This window comes from Capricornis sumatraensis, chromosome 8 (genome assembly GCF_032405125.1).
Source record: "Capricornis sumatraensis isolate serow.1 chromosome 8, serow.2, whole genome shotgun sequence".
NCBI classification, from domain to species: Eukaryota; Metazoa; Chordata; class Mammalia; order Artiodactyla; family Bovidae; genus Capricornis; species Capricornis sumatraensis.
The window spans coordinates 97,869,034-97,891,587 of record NC_091076.1 but is presented as its reverse complement, the minus strand read 5'-3'; the positions used below and the strand labels follow the sequence as shown (position 1 = coordinate 97,891,587).

General features: G+C 49.4%; 2 protein-coding genes across 2 annotated transcripts in view; both read right to left on the bottom strand.

The window, feature by feature from the left end:
- Positions 1 to 647: 647 nt before the first annotated feature.
- On the bottom strand, positions 648 to 4,627 carry TACO1 (translational activator of cytochrome c oxidase I). The gene is made up of 5 exons (XM_068978913.1): positions 4,228 to 4,627; positions 3,826 to 3,932; positions 2,227 to 2,354; positions 1,371 to 1,548; positions 648 to 1,036 (listed from the first exon to the last, which is right to left on the bottom strand). Exons 1-5 carry the CDS (start codon positions 4,505 to 4,507, stop codon positions 836 to 838), a joined length of 894 nt encoding a protein of 297 aa, XP_068835014.1. The 5' UTR covers positions 4,508 to 4,627; the 3' UTR covers positions 648 to 835.
- Positions 4,628 to 7,867: 3,240 nt separating this feature from the next.
- DCAF7 (DDB1 and CUL4 associated factor 7) overlaps positions 7,868 to 22,554 on the bottom strand; it is a 30,501-nt gene continuing 15,814 nt past the window's right edge. Inside the window, exons 2-7 of the mRNA XM_068976598.1 lie at positions 19,640 to 19,798; positions 18,851 to 18,962; positions 18,357 to 18,475; positions 14,943 to 15,152; positions 13,910 to 14,027; positions 7,868 to 12,702 (exon numbers count right to left, since the gene is read on the bottom strand). Coding sequence (XP_068832699.1) covers positions 12,530 to 12,702; positions 13,910 to 14,027; positions 14,943 to 15,152; positions 18,357 to 18,475; positions 18,851 to 18,962; positions 19,640 to 19,798 — 891 coding nt within the window. The 3' untranslated portion in view covers positions 7,868 to 12,529. The remainder of the gene's footprint in view (positions 12,703 to 13,909; positions 14,028 to 14,942; positions 15,153 to 18,356; positions 18,476 to 18,850; positions 18,963 to 19,639; positions 19,799 to 22,554) is intronic.

Here is a 22,554-nt window from a genome sequence, read left to right as displayed (position 1 = left end):
ACAGAGGGACCTGGACAAAGCAAGGCCTGGGAGTCCCTTACACTGGCACCCTTTGTGCTAGAGCCTTAAGCTCTCTGGCAGAAGAAGGATACAGAGGCCACAGGAAGAGAACAAGGATGCGTGCACAGCAGTTCACATTGCCCTCGGACAGCTCCAGGGGAGAGAGACCCTGTGTCTTCTCCCTGAGGTCCAATGTCTTAGAGCAGATCCAGCACAAGGCATCAGTTGAACAGCTTGTAAGTACAGTTCCTGGTACACAGTAGGTGTTTGATTGATATTAGGTATGTGAAAGAATGAGATTCTAGACCAGCACTAGAACACAAAGCACCTGGAGGGAGTCACGTTTCTATGGTCAATCAAAAAAATACAGTCTTGGGACTGGAGTACTGGAACTAAGCCCACAGACTTAAAGTCAAGAGGGTCCCACCAACTGGACACAAACCCAGGAAAACTCAAGTCACACAACAGCAGGGCAGCTATTCAGGTCAATAATTACTGTTATTATTGAAGAGTAGTTTCTAGTACATGGGCCCTCAGGGCACCTACGATTTCCACAATGGCCAGATTCCTGAGATCAGAACTTGACTAGTTGACTGGCCACACCCCCCACATTGAGAAGGATGTCGGGGACTCACCGAGGAGGGCTCAGACACCAGCAGAGCTGACAAAGAGGCTTCACGGGCATGTAGCGATTCAGCTGACCACAAAACTGCAGGTCTATGCTTGTTAACCTGCTAGGCAAACCAGCCCCCCACCCCCGATCTGCTTGAGTCTCAGGGGATGCTGCAGAAGCTTGTGCTACAGAATAGGCCGCCTGGGGGCACGTATAGTCTGGCTACTCAATGTTGTCATAGACATGGATCACATCATCGTGGTTGCCGAGCGCCTGGATGAGATGGGCAGCCTGCTCCAGGTCGGGGTCAGCCAGCCGCACCTTTGTGTTGGGGATGAACTCTAGCGTACAGGACACAGAACATAGGCCCAAGGAGTCCAGTTTCTTCCTCACTTGATGCAGTGAAGAGGCATCACAAATAAACTAGGGACAAAGCAAAGTCAGGAGGTAAGGAGCCAGGAGATAACACGACAAAGCTGGACAGAAGTCTGCAAACACCTGCATGAAATTCCTGAAATGTATCACTGGGTTTAAGTCTTCACTGGCAGAAACAGAGTGTTCAGCCTTCTGAATCCTTCTCGTCCTCAGGAGAGTAAGTCCTATCCAGTATTCACTTAATAAATTATCTGTGCAATATGTGAGCTCTTTATTTCACCTGTCCCCCGGGCACAGGACAGAAGAGACTGAGAGAAGAATACTTAACACGTCTATCAGGGCCCTCTCAGAAGTCCACCAGACACCATGGCTGCTTACTCACTTTAAAAATGTTCTTTTCCTCTTCGTCTTCGATCTCCTTGACATCCTCAGCTCCCGCTTCTATCGCCAGCTCCAGGGCACGCTCTAGGTTCACAGGTTTCTTCTCTCTGTCCTCCTCTCCAACCACAATCACCCCCTTTTTGTCAAAGGAGTGGCGAGCTCCTTCGGCCATCATTCCCCTAATAGGCGAGGAAATGGGCCAGAATGGATCCCTTTAGACACTTAGCCTCCACACAGCACTGCCCAGCACTCATACCCACCCTACCCCTGGAGTATAACCAGACATGAAGCAGCTCTCTTCCTGAAGAAGATCCAGCTACCTCTGGGCAAGGGAATAATCCAAACATAACACTAACCCTCTGTTTTATTTTGATTAATTAATTTGGCTGCCCAGGTCTTAAGTTGTAGCATGCCGGACCTTTTAGTGGCGAATGTGGGATCTAGTTCCCCTAGGGATCGAACCCAGGCCCCCTACATGAGGAGTGTAGAGTCTCAGCCATTGGACCACCAGGGGAAGTCCCCAACCCTCTATTTTCTGCCCTGATTGGAGTTTGGAGGCTGCAAAGACTGCTCATCAATTCTGGTACAACTGAGAGTACATTGCTGGTGGGACATTTCAAGACCCGGACATTCTATGGACAGATGAGGCAACTGGACACTGCACGCCTTCTCCACCTGTCCTTGGGATCCTGCCCACTACAGAACACATTAAAGGAGAACAAATGATGCCATCTGGATTCTGCTAAGGATGGCATGTGTGTGAAACGAAGCCCCACCAGGAACGACGGCACTTACCTCTCCCAGAATCAGAACCTAGAGACTCTGTCCCCTTCCACTCTCCCCAGACACACACCTACCCATTCTTGTTCAGGATATGTTTGATGTCCGAGTGGCACTTGGAACTGCTGTTAGATAACGCCTCAATGAGAAGAGAAGAGCCACCGGGGCCTCGGCCCTCATACAACAAATACATGTCCTTGGTTTTCTGCAACAGATAACACAAACACATTTTCCTGTTTCCTAATTCCCTCCTCCATGCCAGCCCAGGCACCACAAACACCACAAAGTTGACTCCATGGAATGGGCTCTCTGGGGTGACGCCTAGGCTCTTAAGGCTTTAATTCTGTCCTCCCTCTCTGAGAGGAGGCTCTTGGGATCAATGTTTGAGGTAACTGGAATCCTATCCCTTCCTTGGAAGGCAGTCTTTTTATCTTGTCCCTGAACAATCAATCACTCATCTCCCAGTTTTGGTTTCCCCCTTCCCCAGCTGAATCCCACATCCACCCCTCTATCACTCCTACTAAAACTCATCTTCCTATACTTTATCCTTCATGAAACTCCTGTGAGACTACCCCTGGGCTGCTGTGTACTGCTAAGAGAAATCACACACCTGGGCCTCATCGAATAGCATGGCCTCAAAATTCAATCAAAAGCTCCAGGGACCAATCTCATGGGGACACCCCACGCTGCCTCTGTTCATTCCTCGCCCACATACCTTATCTTCACCTCTCTCTCTGTCCCCTTGCCCTGCCGTCGTCCCAGGAACACTCAACTGATGACTTTTCTCTCCCTCTCTCACAAAGGAAATAAAGGACCACCAGTGGGGGGGAAAGGTGTGTGCCTTATCTGCACACACCAGATATGAAGACAGTGTGCAGGATGGTTCGAAAATAGGCTTTGGGGTCTGTCTGGTTCCCAGTAGGTCATTTTCTGTGTGACTTAGTCAAGTCGCCTAATCCTTCTGTGCCTCAGTTACCAACTTGAGGTTGTTCCAAGGATTCAGTGAAATTATGCACACACAGTTTTTATCAAAGAACCTGGCCTCCAGACTCCCCCGGTGGTCCAGTGGTTAAGACTCTACTCTGTGCTTCCAGTGCAGAGGGCACGGGTTCCATCCCTGGTTGGGGAGCTAAGATCTCACAAGCCACAAGATGCAGCCAGAAAAAAAATAAAAAGAACTTGGCCTGGAGTAAATACCCAATAACTATTAGTTACTAAGATGACTACTACTTCCTCAAATCCTTCCCATCCATCCCAGAGAAGAGGTGTCTCCTCACCTGGACTTGAAGATAATTCCCACACCTGGGTTCTACATCCCAGCCCCTCCCATCATCACTATCATTTGCACCTTCTCTATTTCTACTGGCTTTTCTCCTTTAAGGTATCAATATCAGAAAAACAAACCCTTCCTCAAGCTAACATCATACTCTGCCCTTTCTTTTTCCCCCAGCTCCTCACAACTCAGCTCAATAGTCTTAGGCTGCAGTTCTGTACACCATCTATACATCCTATTCCTGACTGTGCTCCCATAACTAATGGCCAAGAATAACCAGAAGGCTCTAAGTTGAGGGTGTCAACAATATCTCTTCTCTGATAATTTAAAGGGTGGTGACCTTCCAAACATGTATTTGGTAGGGGCTGTGATCAGTAACAGGAAGCTCAAACTAAGGACACACCTCCATTTTCAGCGCTGCCTCAATTGTTGACTTGGGCATGTGCTTGCTGCGACACACCTCTAGGATGCTGGCCAGGTTGCTGTTGAGCTCAGGGTTGGGGCCTCCTTCTGAGATAGAAAAGAGTAAGCAGAGACATATCAATAAGACACGAGAGAAAAAAAGGACATCCACGCCCTCCCCTCCCCTCCCCTCCATCAGCCAATAGAGACAAGTCACCGCTTAGATTTCAGTTCGTTTAGGACACTTTATCCGATGTTTGAATGAAAGCTGGGTAAGTATTTTGGGAGACGTTTCCAGTTCATTTGAAATGAAAGGCCGGGGATAGGGGTTTGGGAGGCAAGTGAGAGCGTGGGCACAGTGAGGGTGGTAGCTACCAGCGGTGGGTGACCGCCAGGTTCTCACCTTTAACCGCTAAGCGAATGCTCAAGCTGAGCTTGGAGAAGATGCGACTCCTTTCTGCGTCTTTGGGACCCTTGATGTGCCGGACTTTGGACCACTTGTTGTGTCCCGCGGGGACTTCGGCTGTGAGGTGCAGCGTCCGACCCCCAGCGGCGCTACAGCACGGGGGCTCAGGCTGGAAGGCCAGGGCGGAGCGCGGAAGAGCCACCCGGACCCCGGGGCCTCGAGGCCACAAGCACTGGGCAGCGACCCTGCTCAAGCTGATAACAGCCCAAGTTGCCATCGGCTCCGACTCTGGGCCAAGGTCAGTCTGCCACCGAAACGAGCCCGTCCAGAGCCGGTAGCCTCCTCTGCCCGTCACCGGAGACCCAAAGGCTCAGGCCCGCCCAGGACAGCGAGAACGCCAAGGACGCCGCATTGTCCCTGCGGCAGCCGGGAGAGAGTACACTCGATGGTGTAACACACTTCCTTTCCCTGGTCCGTTCCAAAAACGCGTCCCCACCGCCCGCAAAAGCCGTTCCGCAGCTTGGTACGTACTTTTCTGTACCCACTGAGCAGAACCCAGACCTATGTGAGGCAACCCTGTACTCACTCAATCCCTTCGGTTGCCTGGGGAGCGCCGGACTTTACGTCCCACAACGATCTACTAGAGATGTATCTGGATTATGAAACTGATTCTGCTTCAGATTGGCTTCCCAACTCTGAGCAGGTCTAGAATGATAAATGTATTGTTGTTGCAAAGAGATAGTTCAGTCACTTCACTGTACAGGTGAGGAAATCGTCCGCAGAGATGTGAACCTGTCCAGTCATTTAGTCTCTCTGAACTTCCTCTTCACTATCTGTAAAGGATGCTACTACTTGCTTTACCAACGTAGGAGGGTTGAAAACGCAAAGTAAGCCCTTAGAGCTTTATTTTTGAGTAATAAAGTGAAAGTGTTAGTCGCTCAGTCATGTTCGATTCTTTGCGACCCTATGGACTACAGCCCGCCAGGGTCCTCTGTCCATGGGATTTCCCAGGCAAGAATACTGGAGTGGGTAGCCATTCTCTTTTCCAGGGGGATCTTCCCGACCCAGGGATCAAACCTGGGTCTCCTGCATTGCAGAAGGATTCTTTACCATCTGACCCACCAGGGAAGCCCTTAAAGTAAGGGCTGATGTAAATAGCAGAGATGACCGTAGTGACAAAGTCCCTAAAAGTAACTGACGCTTGCCATCCTGGAGAGGGAGGAAAATACAGAAGAATTTTCAAGAGCCAAATTCCCCTCTGCGTTTTCCCTCTGCTCTCCCAGAAGAGAACACTGAGGCCATTAGGAAGAGAAGGTATAGAAGAAATAAAGCCAGCGGCTGTGAAAACTTTCCAGTGGCTCCCAAGCTGGTGAGGTTAAATCCAAAGGACCTGGTGTGTTAAACAGCTTAAGCTTGTGGCCTCTGGTTTGAACTGGTGGGTTCAAACCCCGTTTATTACTAGTGTAACCTTGAGCAAGCTCCTTTATTTCCTGTATTTCAATTTTCTGACCTGTAAATAGCCTTGTTGTTATTTAGTCTCAAGGTTGTCTGACTCTTCTGCCACGGCGTGGACTATATATAGCCCACCAGGCTCCTCTGTCCATGGGATTTCCCAGGCAAGAATATTATAGAAGGCTGCCATTTCTTTCTTCAGGGGATCTTCCCTACCCAGGAATGGAACCTGCATTTCCTGCATTAGCTGGCAGATTCTTTACCACTGAGTAAAGAATAGCCAGGGAGGCCGGAATAGCCTTGCCAGGATTAAATGGGATAATGGATAAAATACACAGGTATAGACTTTGTTATTATTATATAAAATCTCCATAAACTCAGATCTACTCATTTTTCTGATCTCATGCCCTAACACTAGTCAGGTCAGAGGGAATTACTCACTGTACTCTGAATAGAAGTTATCACTTCTTTGCTCCTTTCTGCTTGGAGTGATGTCACTATCTTGCTGGTAAGATCTTTATCATGCTTCAAGACCCAGTTCAGCTGTCACCACCTCAGGTAAAGTGATCTTGAGTTCTTTGAATTTTTAGCTGTAATTAATAGTATATTTATGTGAAAGTCGCTCAGTTGTGTCCGATTCTTTGTGACCCCATGGACTATACAGTCCATGGCATTCTCCAGGCCAGAATACTGGAGTTAGTAGCCTTTCCCTTTTCCAGGGGATCTTCCCAAGCCAGGGATCAAGCCCAGGTCTCCCGCCTTGCAGGCAGATTCTTTACCAGCTGAGCCACAAGGGAAGCCCAAGAATACTAAAATGGGCAGCATATCCCTTCTCCAGCGGAACTTCCAGACCCAGGAATCAAACCAGGGTCTCCTGCATTGCAGGCGGATTCTTTACCAACTGAGCTATCAGGGAAGCCCATACATAGTACACTTATGAATTGTTCCATTTCTTTTTTTATTGAAGCTCCTTGGGGCTAGGCACTCTCCTCCCTGTACTTTGCAGTTTATATAGAAATACGATTGCTTCTCCCAATTCCTGTATTAAACACAAACCTGTGTCTTTGCTGTTCAATCTCACTTCTGGCTAGTTTTTGTCTTCCCTTCAAGATTTATAGCTCAGGCATCATTTCCCGCCAGAGGAAAACTCTCCAAATTCTCCATTTGGGCTCAGATGCCCTCCTCTGTGTGTTCACATAACCCCTTCATACATGTCTGTACCTTAACATTTACTTTTTAGGTTTTCCTTTATTCTTTGAATTTTTTATTTTGTATTGAGGTATAGCCAATTAATAATGTTGTGATAGTTGCAGATGTACAGCGAAGGGACTCAGTCATACATATACATGTATCCATTCTCCCCCAAACCCTTCTCCCATCCAGGCTGCCACCTAGCATTGGGCAGAGTTCCATGTGCTCTATGATAGGTCCTTGTTGGTTATTCATTTTAAATACAGCAGTGTGTACATGACCACCCCAAATTCCCTAACCATCCCTTCCCTCCAGCAACTGCAAATTTTTTTGATGTAGAGTTTTTAAAGTCTTTTTGAATTTGCTACAATATTGCTTCTGGTTCCTGTTTTGTTTTTTGTGGCCAGGAGGCATGCGGGATCTTAGCTCTCCAACTAGGGACTGAACCCGCGTCCTCTGCATTGGGAGGTGAGGTCTTAACCAGTGGACTGAGGGAGAAATCTACCCTCTCTAAATCTGTACGTGGATGTTCTCTCTGCCTTAAATGCCTTTCTCTATACCCAGAAAACTCCAACTCCGTCTTCAAAACCCAGTTCAAGCAACTTTGTCTCATCAAGTTTTCCCTGATCCCGTGACTCCCACCCAGGCACAGGTGACCCTCTCCTCCGCAGGGCCACCAGGAACCCTGAATCTGAGTCACTGCACTGGACATGGCCAGTATTTGTTTATATGGATGTCTCTTCCGGTCCCCTGCAAGCAACCTGAAGGTCATGGGCCCCTGGCAAGCAGCAGGTGCCCTGTTTTGTTACAGGTGATGAGTTAGGCCATCAGATAGTGTGATGGGCTGAGGTAGAGTCTAATCCCCTGGCCAGTGTCTCTGGAACATGACCACCATGGCAGAATGGGAAGAACTGAATTTATCACAAGAAGAAATTCAGTCAGTCTATACATGTTCAAGTTTTATTACAAAGTAAGATGGGCAGAAAATACGGTACTTCTTATACAGGAGGCTGAAACAGAATGAAAGGGTGAAAAGTAGGTTTAATATACTTAGGAAGCAAGAAATAAAGTCATAGATATAACACTCCACTTTCAGGTGCCTTTGAAGTAGCCTTCAATGGAGATTTACCAGCGTGGTTTCACAGCACAGTGTTAAAAATTTTTTTACAAGCCCTGTGTATAATCAGTCCTGTGAAAATAATGTTTCTTTAAAAAATGGTTACAGTACAGTTCTGTAAGGGGCAGCTTCCTCTCCACCTGACCGTGGGATGCCACAAAACCTATGATACAGAGGAAAAGTTTAAATACATAGCGAGAAATTAAGTTCAGACACACTAGGCTAAAGGGGACAGAAACTGATTGGCTAGAGCTTAACACTTCAAAGAACAAGAAACCTCCATTTTCTACAGAGAGATTTGTACAACCATGCTACAAATTCACGCTCGGGGAGGAAGGCTGGAAGGTCACTGACAGGGGTCATCACATACACAGGAACCACATCAAATGATCCATCTTCGACTCCAGCAAGTCCAAGCTTTAGCTCCACAAGTTTCATAACACACTGCATTATCAACCCAAGGTGAGAATGTTCTTTTAAAGAGCAGGGATCCCGAGTTCTGATCCCCTGGGTTGTCCTAAAGGCCAGTACGTGGACGTTTTCCAGCTGTTACACAGACTGCTGACATCCCTCCTCTTGAGTTCATACTCTGATTAGCTTATCTGTTTCTGGTTGGAGACACCAGTCCAAGCCTCTCGGGAAGGCACCTGCATGTTTCCATTTTTTTTAAAAAAAAAATCACATCCACAAATGAGCCTGAGAGGACCTGGCCCATTCCATGTGGCCATATATTTGACCTTGACCATTAGCAGCAATGACATGATGGGAAAAGAGGGCGGGGCTATGCAACACTGAGTAGCTGGCCTAGCCAGTGCAGGGACAACCCTTCTTGGAAAGCCTGGCCCAGGGGTCACAGTTGACTGCTCGGCTCAGCTCTCCTCCCAGGGAAAACCCAACTGAAGTGACTAGCATAACCTTCCTTGCTTATCCCGGAGCGCAGACAGGAAAGGGCAGAGTCCGCTCTGGGGCTTCTGCTTTAATGGTCTCCCTTCCCCTAAGCTGGGCAGTCAAAGGAGCTGGCAACAGTGGAGGGAAGATACTAGGCGGGCCTCCCATAGCTGGCAGACTGTGCAGCTCCTACATATGTCGCAGGCTGGGAATTCAAGGGCCAGGCTGCAGCAGGAAGAAAGCTCTACAGGGGCAAGAGGTGGAGAGGTAAGAGGAAGAGAAAGAGAACAGCGGGGTGGGGAGTCAGTATGACCTTGCAACCTCTGCTTCTGCTGTCTACAAACCTACGACCAAGAAGAGGCATGGTCTGGAAGGACTGAGGGGCTCTCAACTCCTGCAGATTTCTGCCACCAAACAACAGCAGGGTTGAAATGCAACAGGAAGGGGTCCCTCTATCACCCTGTCCCCAGCATCACAGACACTGCTGAATGGTCCTGGAAGGTTGACACAGCCCAAGAACAGTCTCACCCCATGGCCATATGACAGCCTGCCTGCTTCTTCACCTCAGACCTGTACCGACCTCAAATATTTTCTTCTTCATCATCACTGATTTCCTCCCCCATCCTCAATCTCCTCCTAAAATTTCAGCCACACCTGTCATCAGAAACTTGTTGGGAGTCTCAGGTTTTTTTTCTGTTTCTTCTCAAATCTCAACCAGTACTCTGAGAGTCGATCCTGGTTTTGATAAGATTCTCCCCTGATCATCAAACATCTTCTCTCTTCAGGTCCTCATCGTGCGCCTAGTTCCTTCCTGGAAAGAAACGCTTCCGACTCTCCTGGGTATAAACACTCACGCTTCCGAAGGACTTTTGCCAGCTCGCTGACGGGGAGCCTGAAGCCTTATACATTCAGCACCTGCCTCCCCGCAGGGAGGACAAGGAAAACAAAGGTGGCTGTGGCTCAGGGGTCCAAGGCCACGTCAAAGGGCAACAGCCGGGAGAGCCAGAGCCGAGAGGCGCCAGCACAGCCTTCCCAGGGCGCTTCTCACCTTCAAGGACAGAGGCAGCGCCTCCCACCTCTTCTCTCCAGCTGGCAATCTGAGAACCTAAACAAATTAAACCAACACTTGCTTTTGAAACTACAGCAGATCTCTGCTTCCAGGAGCGTGGCTGACTAAGAGGCTTTCTAAATCCTGAGACTACAGAAATCCCCTCCTCAGCCCTGAGGCCATCTGGTTCAGGGCATGAAGGGAGGGAGAGGGAGCCTTCAAAATTCTAGCATCCCAGCTACTGCGTGTGTGTGTGCGTGCATGCATGCCCGCGTGTGTGCATCTCTCTCCCCCCAGGTGAGCTGCGGAGTCTCACCTGGGCCCAGGTGGGATGTTGGGAGGAAGAGGACCACACCTCAGGGCCTAAGGTGGGTGACAGGGCTGGGAGTCCACAGGTCAAAGGAAAAAAAAAAAAATCAAAAGTTGTTGGTTTCCAAGGTAAATAGCAACATTGTCCAAAATATCCTCATTCCTAGTAACTAACTTTTCTCTCCAGATTGCTTTCAAGCTCCAGGTGACAAATCTCCTCACCACTCAGACCACAAAAGTGCAGATCAGGGAAGGGATCTTAACTCAGAGCTCACTGAGTTAAGCCCTGTCCCCAGAACGACCTCTCCCACTAGACTCCATTTCAAGACCCTTTCCACAGGAAGGAACTGATGGCCTCCCAGAGCCAGCAACATTCAACTTAGCCTTGCTATCCTTGAGGGAAGGACCCTGGAACCATCAGTCACAATAACAAGCAAAGGAGGGTTCTGACCAAGAACTGGTTCGTGTCACATGTCCAAAAATGACGCAGGGCAAAGCTGGCGGTAAACGCAGGATTGGCCAAGTGGACAGCCAGTTGGAGAGCCCCCAAATCAGAAGCAAGAATAAAGGTAGAAGGGGAAATACCCTGACTGAAAAGGAAAAAGCGGCTTTTTCTTTGGGATAAGCCCCCATGTATGAAAGCAAAGAGCTATGACTTTGGGGATACCAATCCATCTGCTTCTGAAAAGGGAGACTCAACCAAGAGACTTTAAGGGCCCAGAAACACAAAGCTAGCTGCTTTGTTTCTCAAGAGCAGGTGAGAGCCCCTGTGGACAAGATCTTCGGCGCCAAGGCCTGCTACTCTCTACTCCCAGCTGCTTAACTCAGAGGGTCTCAGAAACCTTCGGGCACTTGGCAGAGCGTGGCAAACCAGACTCCCCCCACACTCTGGGCGTGTCCCAAACTCTGCCCGCCCAAGGACTCGCCTACCACCAGAGTCACACACAAGACCCCTCCCTGGAACTCATTCATCTAACGGAAAAGGACACCCACCGCCTCCATGTCCAATACTGCTCAGAACTGAAACTTGGGGCGGGGCGACTGATGGGTTTGCAGGGCTCTGAACTGGCTGGCGCTGGGTCTCTGAAGCTTCTCTTGCTCTCTGGTTAATTGATGGCCTGGGATGACCCCAGCCTGAATCCATCCTCTGCAAGAGCTGACTGTCTCCCACAGCCTAGAGGAGATCTTGTTTGGGATGGACACTCAGACTGGGCACCTGCCAAGGAGGGCTTTCTCTCCTCTCTAGCGGAAGAGTGGCCAACGTACCGCCAGTCACAGTGAACTAAACAGAGATACTGAAGTTCAGCTGATGCATCACGCCTGCCTATCGTTCAAGACATGAAAGAGAATGGCTAGGGGCTTATATTTGGAGAGAAAAACAAGACTCTTAAACTGTGGACCGGAAACATGCTCTAAGCTCAGCCTTCCTGCCACCATCCCCTGGGAGTCGGGCACCCCCGTTAGCCTGGCTAGCTCAGTAGGTCCTGGGGGGCTGGACAGGCGTAAGTACTTGAGGGAGTAAGAGCACGAGTCACATGTCTATTCTGGAGCTCAGAATGCCCTCGACAAGAGCCAGGCCAAGGAAAGGTGTGAGGTGGCCGACTTCAGAGCACCGAGGAGGTTTGGGACTCCCAGTCAGGTATGTTCCGCCCAGGCAGTGATTCAAGAAGGCAATCTGCTCGGAGGGTCAGGGGCCTGAGGCCAGAGCCAGGCAGGGAGGGAAGAGAGGAAGGTGTCAACAGGGAGGGCGATAAAACCAAGGAAGAGGCCAGGGAGTAAAACTCTTTTCGTTAAAAAATTAGCCCGATAGATTAAAAAATATACAAAGTTGAAATTTGTTAAGAGACACGGATAACATGAAGAAAGACAGTTTCAAACTGGTGTTTGTTCCCAGGAAGTGCTCACATGGACAAGGACCCAGACTGCTGTCTTGGGCAGACAGAGACATCTGCGACAGATGAATACAGACACAGCCGCTGCCCACAGAGCTCATTAACATGATGGCTGACAAACAGATATACAGAAATTTTTAATAGCAGAACCAAAGGAGATGAGGAAAGGAGAGAGAAATCGAAACACTCAGCCCTGGGCTGAGGAGGCGCCACGCGGCGCTGAGTCCGGCACAGCGAGCGGTGGGCGGCTGGCCGGGGACTTTGGAGCAGTTTCTGCTAACAGCGGGTGCAAAGCGATGACAGACGTACTGGCCACCGGAATCGCGCGTCTTCTTACTCTGGGGGTGGGGCAGAGGCGGGAGACACACGAGCCCCTGCCGCGTGGGCACGGCGCCACTGGCACTACACTCTGAGTATCTCCAGGCAGTTGTTGTAGCAGATGGCGATCCAGTCAGGCTGGGTCGATGCCCACTGCACGTTGTTGATCTCCCCCTCGGCTGTGTAGGCCAGGATCGGGTCCTCGATGGCCCGGGGCATCTGCTGGATGTCCCAGATGAGGGCCTGATGGTCATCCGCTGGGGGCACAGAGAGCCAGCAGGCAAGTCACCACTCAGGCAGTGACGGTCATGAGCCCTGCATCAGGGCGGGGGCACACTTTACAAAGACTCACTCACCCAAACCCCATGGAGGGAGGTTAATGACGAGGAAATGTTAAGGCAGGTGCCCTGCGCCACAGAGCTCCGCACCAGTCAATGGCAGAGCCCTCCACCTCTGCATCTCAGGGCCCGTTCCCCACAGCAGAGCGGGGATGGCAGAGGGACTCAGACCAACAGCTCATCTCCTCTGAGGCGGACATCAGGGAAGAAAGCTGGGATGCGATCCCACACATGGCATCTTCAGCCACTTAAAGTACCTGAGTCATTAAAGATCCCGCTCTGATGATTCAATTTAATGGGATTTCCCCCCATCCTACGGACATACATGCATCAGCGAGGGCCACAGTGAAGAAGGCAGGCCACAACCTGAGGCTCAGAGGAAGTGGGTGGGCCTGGGCCTCTGGCTGCGCCTCTGGCTGCGCTTCAACAACACAGACAGGCATGAGCAGAGGCCCCCAGGAAGAAAAGCTTCATGCTTCCAAATTCATGCTGAATTGGCCCCAAACCACCAAACTATACTGCTAAGGTGGAAACGGGAAAGGAAGGAGGGAAGATGACTTTCACCCTCCTGTTTCATACACCTCTGCGTTGTTTCAGTGTTGTTTAATTTTTAATACCAGACATTATTTCTATGATAAAAGAACTCTGACGGCCAGAACATTTTTAAGGGGTACTCTTGGGGTCTAGCAGATGGTGAAACGGGAACTACACATCACATGCTGCAGATCCAGTCAGGTTCTGCAGGGCCCGTCAAGGTACCCAGAGCTCAGTGCAGGGGCAGGGGGCAGGGGGGCGGAGGTTACAGCCAAGGAGACTGCCCCTCTTCTCATATTCCTGGATGCACGTCCTGTGCAAGCCAGGATTCTGGGGGCACACAGCGGGCAACACAAGCCTGTAACTGTATACGATGTAGACAGTATACAGATTCTCTGATATCACTGAGGGTACAAGATCATCTGGGAGTTCAGACTGTTTCAGCTACGCTAGTGTAGGGAGGTTCTCAGTGGCATCACTCTGTGTAAATCTCTCAAACCTTCCTTGGGATAAAGTGAGGATTATGATGCTAAGGAGACCAGAGGAAAACCTCCCCCCACCTCCATTCCCATCACCCCCCTCCAGTAATTACCTGCAGTACAGATGTGGCAGGATGAGTGTGGGGCCCACGCAATGCCATTGACGCATGCTCGGTGGTTGTTTAACCTGGCGACAGGCGTGCAGGGAACTCGGACGTCCAGAATCACTACCTGCAGAAAGAACAAGAAACCCCAGTGGGTGACAGAAGAAAAAAAAAAAAAGATACTACACAAGGGGAAAAAAAAAAGTGTACATATAACTTGCTCATCTGTAGACTTAACAGACTCTTAGAGACAGAGGGGTAACTATAAGATTGAGGAAAAAGGAAACAAAGGCACGGGCCATTTATAGTCTGTATCACAAGCCACATGGGTCTTCTAGGCTGCAGGGGAGGCGGACGGGCAGGTAACACGAATGTGAATAATCCACCATGAGCCATCACGTGTACTCAGACTTCTGTGCCTGCTCAGCTGGGCAGATGAGAGCCCTCTCCCCTGAACCCCAAAGCAGAATCTGAAAGGTACTGGCTTCTTCAAAACACAGTTCATCACAGCGTCATGTGCACCCACAACTGACTGCTTCTGTGAAACAACAGGCTACACGGCGGCCATTTCCCCGTCTACTCACTAAGGCTGGAAGACTCTGCCCAGACGACAGAGGGAAAACTGCCTGTTTGTCTACTTGGCACCAGAAGCATGAATGATTTGGCTGGCTTTTTAGATACTGCTTTTCTTGGCTCTGAGTCCAGCTCTCTATGTATTACAAGTTCTCGACACACGGCCCTTACTCTAGGTCAGGTTTTCTGTTTCGGCACTCCTGACACTGGGGTGGGGTAACGCTGTGCCATGTGTTGCGGGGAGTGGTCCTGGGCACCACAGGCCCCCAACTCCCAGACACTAGGAGCACCACCCCTTCTTGCACCCCCCACCCCCTCCGAAGTTGGGACAATCCAAAACAGCTCCAGGTGGATCCAAAAATCCTCTGGGGAGAAAACTGCCGTCAGCTGAGAACCGCTCTCCTGAATCCACTAAGCCGGGCTGGAGCAGAGTGGCAGGGCCTAGGTTAGCCCGAAGTGGGGTTCTCACCTCCATTCCATCCATAGCCATCGTGGCCAAGTAGTTGGGGTCCTGCTTGTTCCAGCAGAGGCGCAGCAGTGGGTGATGCTGTGGGTCTTCATAAATGATGGTGCTGTGTTCTAGGTGACGGAGGTCAAACATCCGCACCGAGCCGTCAGCACCCACAGAGGCGAACATGTCCCTGCCACCCCCTGCCCGGCTAAATGCAATGTCGTAGACCTGTTGGTGAGTAAGAAGCAACTGTCAGATTCAGGTCAGTTACCTCCTTTTCATGTCACAGGGAAACCTACTGTCCCCTGGTTCATCTAAACCCCTGCTCATGACTTGGAAGGAGGTAAATAAAGCCACACCGCGCCTGCGAGGACTGGAAACAGGGTGCTAACACCAATGATTTCCCAAAGAGTGACGACCATCCTACGGTGGAAGCCGGTAGGCTTCCTCTCACTTGCTGCCTTCCAAGTATTCTTCCTCCACCTTCCACGGTAACACAGCACACACCCTGCTGACCAACAGAGCACAGATAACTCAGCAAGTATTCTATCTGGTCAGCTTGGACAGGCTCAATGAAGCCAGAACCAGTGGCTGTCTCCTGCCACTCTGTTATGAGATTTGAGACATTTATTTCCTGGCCCTTGTGGCTTTCATCTATGTACAATCAGAGCAGATCCACGACCACAGGAAGGCTGAGGTCATCGACTGGAGAGGCAGAAGTGGCCCTCCTCTGACCACAGTTCTGCTGTGAAACCTGGACCTGAGACCCATGTGCAAGAAAGAGGTAAGAGCCGCTCTGAATCATGGGAGGCTTGGGTATTCCTTTATTTACAAAGAGGGTTAATATTGCTCTCCTAGGAAATGCTGTTTCTCCTAGTTGGTTTGTGTTCATAAGTATAACAACTTAGGTTTTGAATTATTTTCTTCTGCATTTATTCAGTTCAGTTCAGTTCAGTTCAGTCACTCAGTCGTGTCCGATTCTTTGCGATCCCATGAATCGCAGCACACCAGGCCTCCCTGTCCATCACCAACTCCCGGAGTTCACTCAGACTCGCATCCATTGAGTCAGTGATGCCATCCAGCCATCTCATCCTCTGTCATCCCCTTCTCCTCCTGCCCCAAATCCCTCCCAGCATCAAAGTCTTTTCCAATGAGTCAACTCTTCGCATGCATTTATTACCTGCTGCAAACTTTGTATTGCACTAATGTCTATGAGAAAACAGGCAGAGAGCAACAGAGGGCTTCAGAGAAAGAAAGGGACAAAGAGAGACCGACAAAGCCAGAGCCAGACAAGTGGAGAGAAAGGAAAAGAAAAACAAAATGTTGAACAAAGAAAAACAAAAATGCCAAACAAAACCCATCTCCTGGGGTCAAGGACCATAAGAGCTGACTTCTGGGGAGACATGAGTGGAACCTGTCCCTCACACTGTGACTCCAGCCTTCCTGAGGTTCTACCTTCTGGGGGACACTGACTAACAAGCATCTGTTTCTAATCAACATCATAAATTGCCCTTCCTCTGGCTGACAATGAAGAAATTGCACTTCCCTCTCTATGGTGGGAACGAGGAGTGGTTCAACAGGAAACCAGGCTGGCCATTCCAAGACCCGACAGACCTAGGCACTGGCCAGCACTGGCCAGTTGCATCAGGGCTGGGGCGTGTTTATCCACACGTGCACTCACAGCTGGTGCTCTGACTCCCAGGCACAGGGACACCATGGCAGCATCACTAAGCAATAAGGTGCCCACGGGCAGTACAGCCAAGCGTGTAAAGCCACTCTGACTGCTCCTTCCTCTGTGTTCCACCCACATATTTCATCAGAAGCCAAGAGCGGGTGACAACTCCCAGACACACGCTACCCTCCTCTGCACCAACCCATCAGCAGCAATGAGAACCTCCGAGCAAGTCTGTACTTCAACAGAGATGCGGACGGAGAAAAATCAAAGATGCTGGGAGGTGTCATGTTTCTCTCCGGACAACCACCCTGAGGTTCATTTCTTTGAGGCCAGGGTGTTGGTTCAGGGCCTGCTGGCTGTTAAACTCGCTGTTCTTCTTGCCCAGACGACCTCACTGTGGCCAGTGTGGCTCCTCAGCTTTACCATCATCTGGCATCTTCACCATCATCTGGCACCCCACTCCAGTACTCTTGCCTGGAAAATCCCATGGATGGAGGAGCCTGGTGGGCTGCAGTCCATGGGGTCGCTAAGAGTCGGACACAACTGAGCGACTTCACTTTCACTTTTCACTTTCATGCACTGGAGAAGGAAATGGCAACCCACTCCAGTGTTCTTGCCTGGAGAACCCCAGGGACGGGGGAGCCTGGTGGGCTGCCGTCTCTGGGGTTGCACAGAGTCGGACACGACTGACGCGACTTAGCAGCAGCAGCTGTGTGAGCCATCTCCTCATTAAATCCCCTCAGGTTAAACATGCGGAGTAGCTCTAGTTTTCCGGGTTGGACCCTGACAGAGAACGACAGGCTAAGTGTCACAGAACCAAAATGTAGCAACTTGCTCCACTGGGTGCCAGGATGCCCTTCCTGGCGTTCCCGGCAGGTCAAGCTCTCTTCCTCTGCCCCTTGTTTCATGGTGACCAAGTCAAGCAGACTTTAACAGATCTCGGCGCTGGGGGCACAGAAAGCTGAAGGACGACCTCTCACTAAGAATGATAACCTGGTCACCAACTTCTGTGGACAACCTCACAGCTCTCACCTAATGTCTACGCATCCTTTTAATCTGTACAGACATTAACACTCCTCGCTGCAGAGGAGTTGGAGAGAAAAGGAAACACTACCCACAGGAGACATCCTGTGATTTCCCTCGTGGAGGACCAGCATGTGGTGGCTCTGGGAGTTAAAAGATTTATGACCATTTTACAAAATCACTCAGAAGAAGGCTCTGTAAATACAATTAGAGCTCGCTCCCTTCAGCTCTTCCAATACACATAGAAGAAACATCACCATCGAAGTTAACCATATTCAATTCCAAACAGTATTACACATATAAGTATTAAGTGAACATACTAGAAATTCATAAAACAAGTTTACAGAAGAGTTAATCAATTAGTTTTGTCTGCCAGGAAATTTCCCCTCTTCTTGCCTTCCTGCTCCCAAAAAAGTAAACATATTTCAAGGTAAGTGTTACCCTTAAATTATAAGATTATTTTTTTAATCACATCAGGTCCAAGTTTGCCTCTAAGAGAGTCTGTTATTAAAAACCAGCAATCTCTGGCACAAAAAGAAAAACAACAGACTACAGAATAAGTTGTTTATATGAACATATACTGTTTTCCACTGTTTTGACACACTACTGCTCTCAATTTAGATGAGAAGACATCAGCATTATATAATGATCTTCCACGTCACTTGCAAAAAAGGAAGACAATGGTCTGACCTCACACTAAGGCAGAGAAAGCACCTGCAGAGCAGCATCAGTACCTCTTTGTCATGGGCGATGAGCTGGGTCTTCACGTGGCCAGACACGAGATTCACTCGCCCCAACACCTGCCCGGTCTCCAGCCCCCAGATGGTACACGTAGTGTCGATGCTAGAGGTGCCTGCAAACAACCAGTGTGGGTCAGCGGCTGCCGGGGTTGAGGTCCCACGCCAGCCCCTCTCCTTGTGCCTGTTCATCTGTTGAGCCCAGGAGACATGTAGCAAGCACTTCTTGAGTACAGGGAGGGAACCAGGAGAACCCAAGTGTCATGTACTCAATCCTCACCCAGGGCCTTAGCCTCTGCCTGGAGAGATGAGACTTGCACATGTGGGAAGCTCGACTCCACGGGAGGAATTAATAACCACATTCCTTATCTGGCCTCTTTCCCACTCAGCCCCGTTTTAGGAGGCTGCACGTACCTCAAGGCCCAGTGAGACAGCTCAGAACGTGTATCTCTGCTTCTTCACACCAGGATACCCCCTCCCTGGCTCCTTACCTAAAAGATAAGGATCCACTTCATTCCAGTCAAAGGAAGTCAGAGGAGCACAGAAATCCGAGTTCTTGTTATTGTTCAGCAAACATTCCAACCTGGTCTCTGTTTCGCCAACCTGAAGGAACAATAATTTTTACAAACTCAGCCAGTCTTAGCTTCACAAAAAGTCTTCCAAGCCTCTTTCAGATGATACTTTAGTAAATGTAAGGCGTGTGGAGACAGTTTTATCATGAAGAACACTACAGCCCAGAGGAATGACCTGAATGCTACTTCTTTCCAAGCTTTCTCCTCCGCCCAGCTGTTTTCCAAATTTTCACCCCCAAATCCTTCTAAGGCAAGAGGTCTTTTCATCCTGCCCAAATCAGTGTCTGTACCCACCTGGCCGGGTGCTACACCTCCAGTTATAGGAAAGCTGCGGGGACGGCTCAGCTGACGGGAGGCGAGGCCCACCGGCCACTCCCACGCTACAACAGAAGCAGTGCCCCAGGATTTCGTTCAATGTACTCAAAAATAGCCTGGCTATGAGCAGAATAAGGCCGCTGGTGTCCCCACCCCACAGAAGGCTCTCGACTTTAAATCACGTTCACCTAGCCCTGAGTTTCCAGGGCTGACTGCAGCCGGACTTCAAGGAAATCTGGGCCAAGACTGAGCAGGACGTCTGCTGAGCCCAACAAGCTCCGTCCACACCCGCTGCCACCTGCTTCTCCTGGCTGCAGTGACCCGGCCGCCAGCCCCGGCCTGCACTCTGTGAGTCCACAGCTGCCACCAGCGGCCAGTCGAGCGCCCGCTCACCCTCCACACGCGGAGATAGTCGCCGCTCGTCGCCAGCAGGTCTGGATACACGCCTTTCGTGTCAGGGATCCACATGAGCTTGGTGGTGGGGTACGGGTGGTCGAAGGTGTTCCGGCAGATAAACTCTGAACTCTCTTCGTCTAAACCCACGAGCTGAACCTATAACACCACAAAATGGAGCCACGTAAACTTTGGTTTCTCAGTTACCAAGTACTCCAGAGCCCGTCAGCAGTCCTAACACTGTACCACCCTTCACTGCAGAGTCAAGAACAACTGGGTAGGGGGCATCTAGTCCAGCCAACCCGCTGCTCAGACGAGGAAACCCAGCCTCAGAGGGACCAAGTCACACTGAAGACCGCAGAGCTAGTAAGGGGCAGAGACCAAATTTGAATACAGGCTTCCTGAAACCAACTCTCTGCACTCTTGATTCAACCACAGAGCTGCCATTATCTGCCCAGCTACTTACACTTTTCTCCTGCAGCCCAAGGCCCTTGACGACATGCAGCCATGGTTTTAGTGAGTCCTTGACTAGAAGTGCCGTGGGCATTTAGTGCCATCCAACAAAGTAACGTCTCACCTAAAATAAGGCAATCGTGGGACTTCCCTGGTCATTGTCCAGTGGTTAAGAATCCACCTGGCAATGCAGGGATGCAGGTTTGATTCCTGGTCCCAGAACAAGATCCAAGATCTTTTGTCTCAAGATAACAGTATCTTCCTATCTTTTTTTTAAACGATATTATTTAGGTTCAATTGCATACAATAAAATTTACTCACTTTAGCTGTATACTTCCATGAGTTGGAATGTATACATTTGCAAATGTATAGAGCTGTATAACCTCCCACAACAATTAAGATATAAACTATTTGGGGAATTTCCTGGCAGTTTAGTGGTTGGCACTCTGAGCTCTCACTGCTGGGGGCCTGGGTTCGATCCTTGACTAGATAACTAGGTTCTCACAAGGCATGCAGCAGGGCAAAAAAAAACAACCACAGGAAAACATAGATTATTTCCATCCTGCCCACAGGTTTTCCTGGGGTCCTCTGCAGTCAGTCCACACCCACTGAGCCTCACTGGCTATGGGTCCGCCTGTTCTGAAACATCACAGAGATGGATTCGTGGAGCTGAGTCTTTGAGAACTGGCCACCTTCTGCAGGGTGCTCTTGAGATTCTGCCATGTTTTTATCACTGACTAATACTGCAGTATATGGATTTTGTTTATCCACATTGATCCATTTACCAGATGATGAACTCTTGGGTTACTTCCAGTTTAAGGCCATTAGAAATACTGCTGCTTTGAACATTTATGTGTAAAAAAAATTTTTTTAATGCTTTTTTTTTTTTTGGCCCCACGATATGGCACGCGGGATTTCTGTTCCCCAACCAGGGATTGAACCTGTGCACCCTGTATTGAGGCACAGAGTCTTAACCCCTGGACTGCCAGCGATCGCCCTGTTTTTGCTTTAATTGACAAGCCTTCCTTTTTCTTGGTTAAACAACTAAGGGTGAAATTCTGGGGTCATATTGTGAGCATATGTTTAACTCTATTTTGGAAAAATAATAAACAGCCAGTGTCTAAAGTGGCAGTGTCATTTTGCATTCTCACTAACAGTGTATGAGTTTCACATATATTTGTCAGCACTTGGTATTGCCAGCTTTTTAAGTCATTCTAATAGGCATGAAGTAGTATTTTAATTTGCATTGCTCTAATAACTAGCCGAGAAGAGCTACCCTGGGCCAGAGGTCAGGGGCAGTGGCCGAGAGGAGATACCCCGCCTCTGAGGTAAGGAGCAGCGGCTGCGCTTTACTGGAGCAGCCGTGAAGAGAGACCCCACGTCCAAGGTAAGTGAAACCCCGTCCAAGGTAGGTGAAAACCAAGTAAGATGGTAGGCACTGAGAGAGAGGATCAGAAGGCAGACTGAAACTACAATCACAGACATCTAGCCAATCTGATCACGTGGACCACGGCCTTGTCTAACTCAATGAAACTAAGCCATGCCATATAGAGCCACCCAAGACGGATGGCTCATGGTGGAGAGGTCCGACAGAACGTGGTCCACTGGAGAAGGGAATGGCAAACCACTTCAGTATTCTTGCCTTGAGAACCCCATGAACAGTATGAAAAGGCAAAAAGATAGGGTACTGAAAGATGAACTCCCCAGGTCGGTAGGTGCCCAATATGCTACTGGAGATCAGTGGAGAAATAACTCCAGAAAGAATGAAGGGATGGAGCCAAAGCAAAAACAACACCCAGTTGGGAATGGGACTGGTGACAGAAGCAAGGTTCGATGCTGTAAAGAGCAATCTTGCATAGGAACCTGGAATGTTAGGTCCATGAATCAAGGCAAACTGGAAGTGGTCGAACAGGAGATCGCCAAGAGTGAACACTGACATTCTAGGATGTCTGGATGGACTGGAATGGATGAATTTAACTCAGATTACCAAATATCTACTACTGTGGGAAGGAATCCCTTAGAAGAAGTGGAGTAGACATCATAGTCAACAAAAGAGTCCAAAATGCAGTACTTGGATGCAATCTCAAAAACAACAGAATGATCTCTGTTCATTTCCAAGGCAAACCATTCAAATATCACAGTAATCCAAGTCTATGCCCCAAGCAGTAATGCTGAAGAAGCTGAAGTTGAACAGTTCTATGAAGACCTACAAGACCTTCTAGAACTAACACCCAAAAAAGATGTCCTTTTCATTATAGGGGACTGCAAAGCAAAAGTAGGAAGTCAAGAAACACTTGGAGTAACAGGCAAATTTGGCCTTGGAGTATAGAATGAAGCAGGCCAAAGGCTAATAGACTTCTGCCAATAGAATGCACTGGTCATAGCAAACACCCTCTTCCAACAACACAAAAGAAGACTCTACAGATGGACATCACCAGATAGTCGACACCGAAATCAGACTG

Bases quoted from the DNA above. Each gene is read 5' to 3' on its own strand.
- TACO1 (XM_068978913.1), bottom strand. From the start codon at position 4,507: ATGGCAACTTGGGCTGTTATCAGCTTGAGCAGGGTCGCTGCCCAGTGC. The intron at 2,355-3,825 runs GTGTGTCCTTAG...TATCTGTTGCAG, and splicing joins AGGCAGCGCTGAAAATGGAG to AAAACCAAGGACATGTATTT. The intron at 1,037-1,370 runs GTGAGTAAGCAG...CTTTGTCCCTAG, and splicing joins AGGAAAAGAACATTTTTAAA to TTTATTTGTGATGCCTCTTC.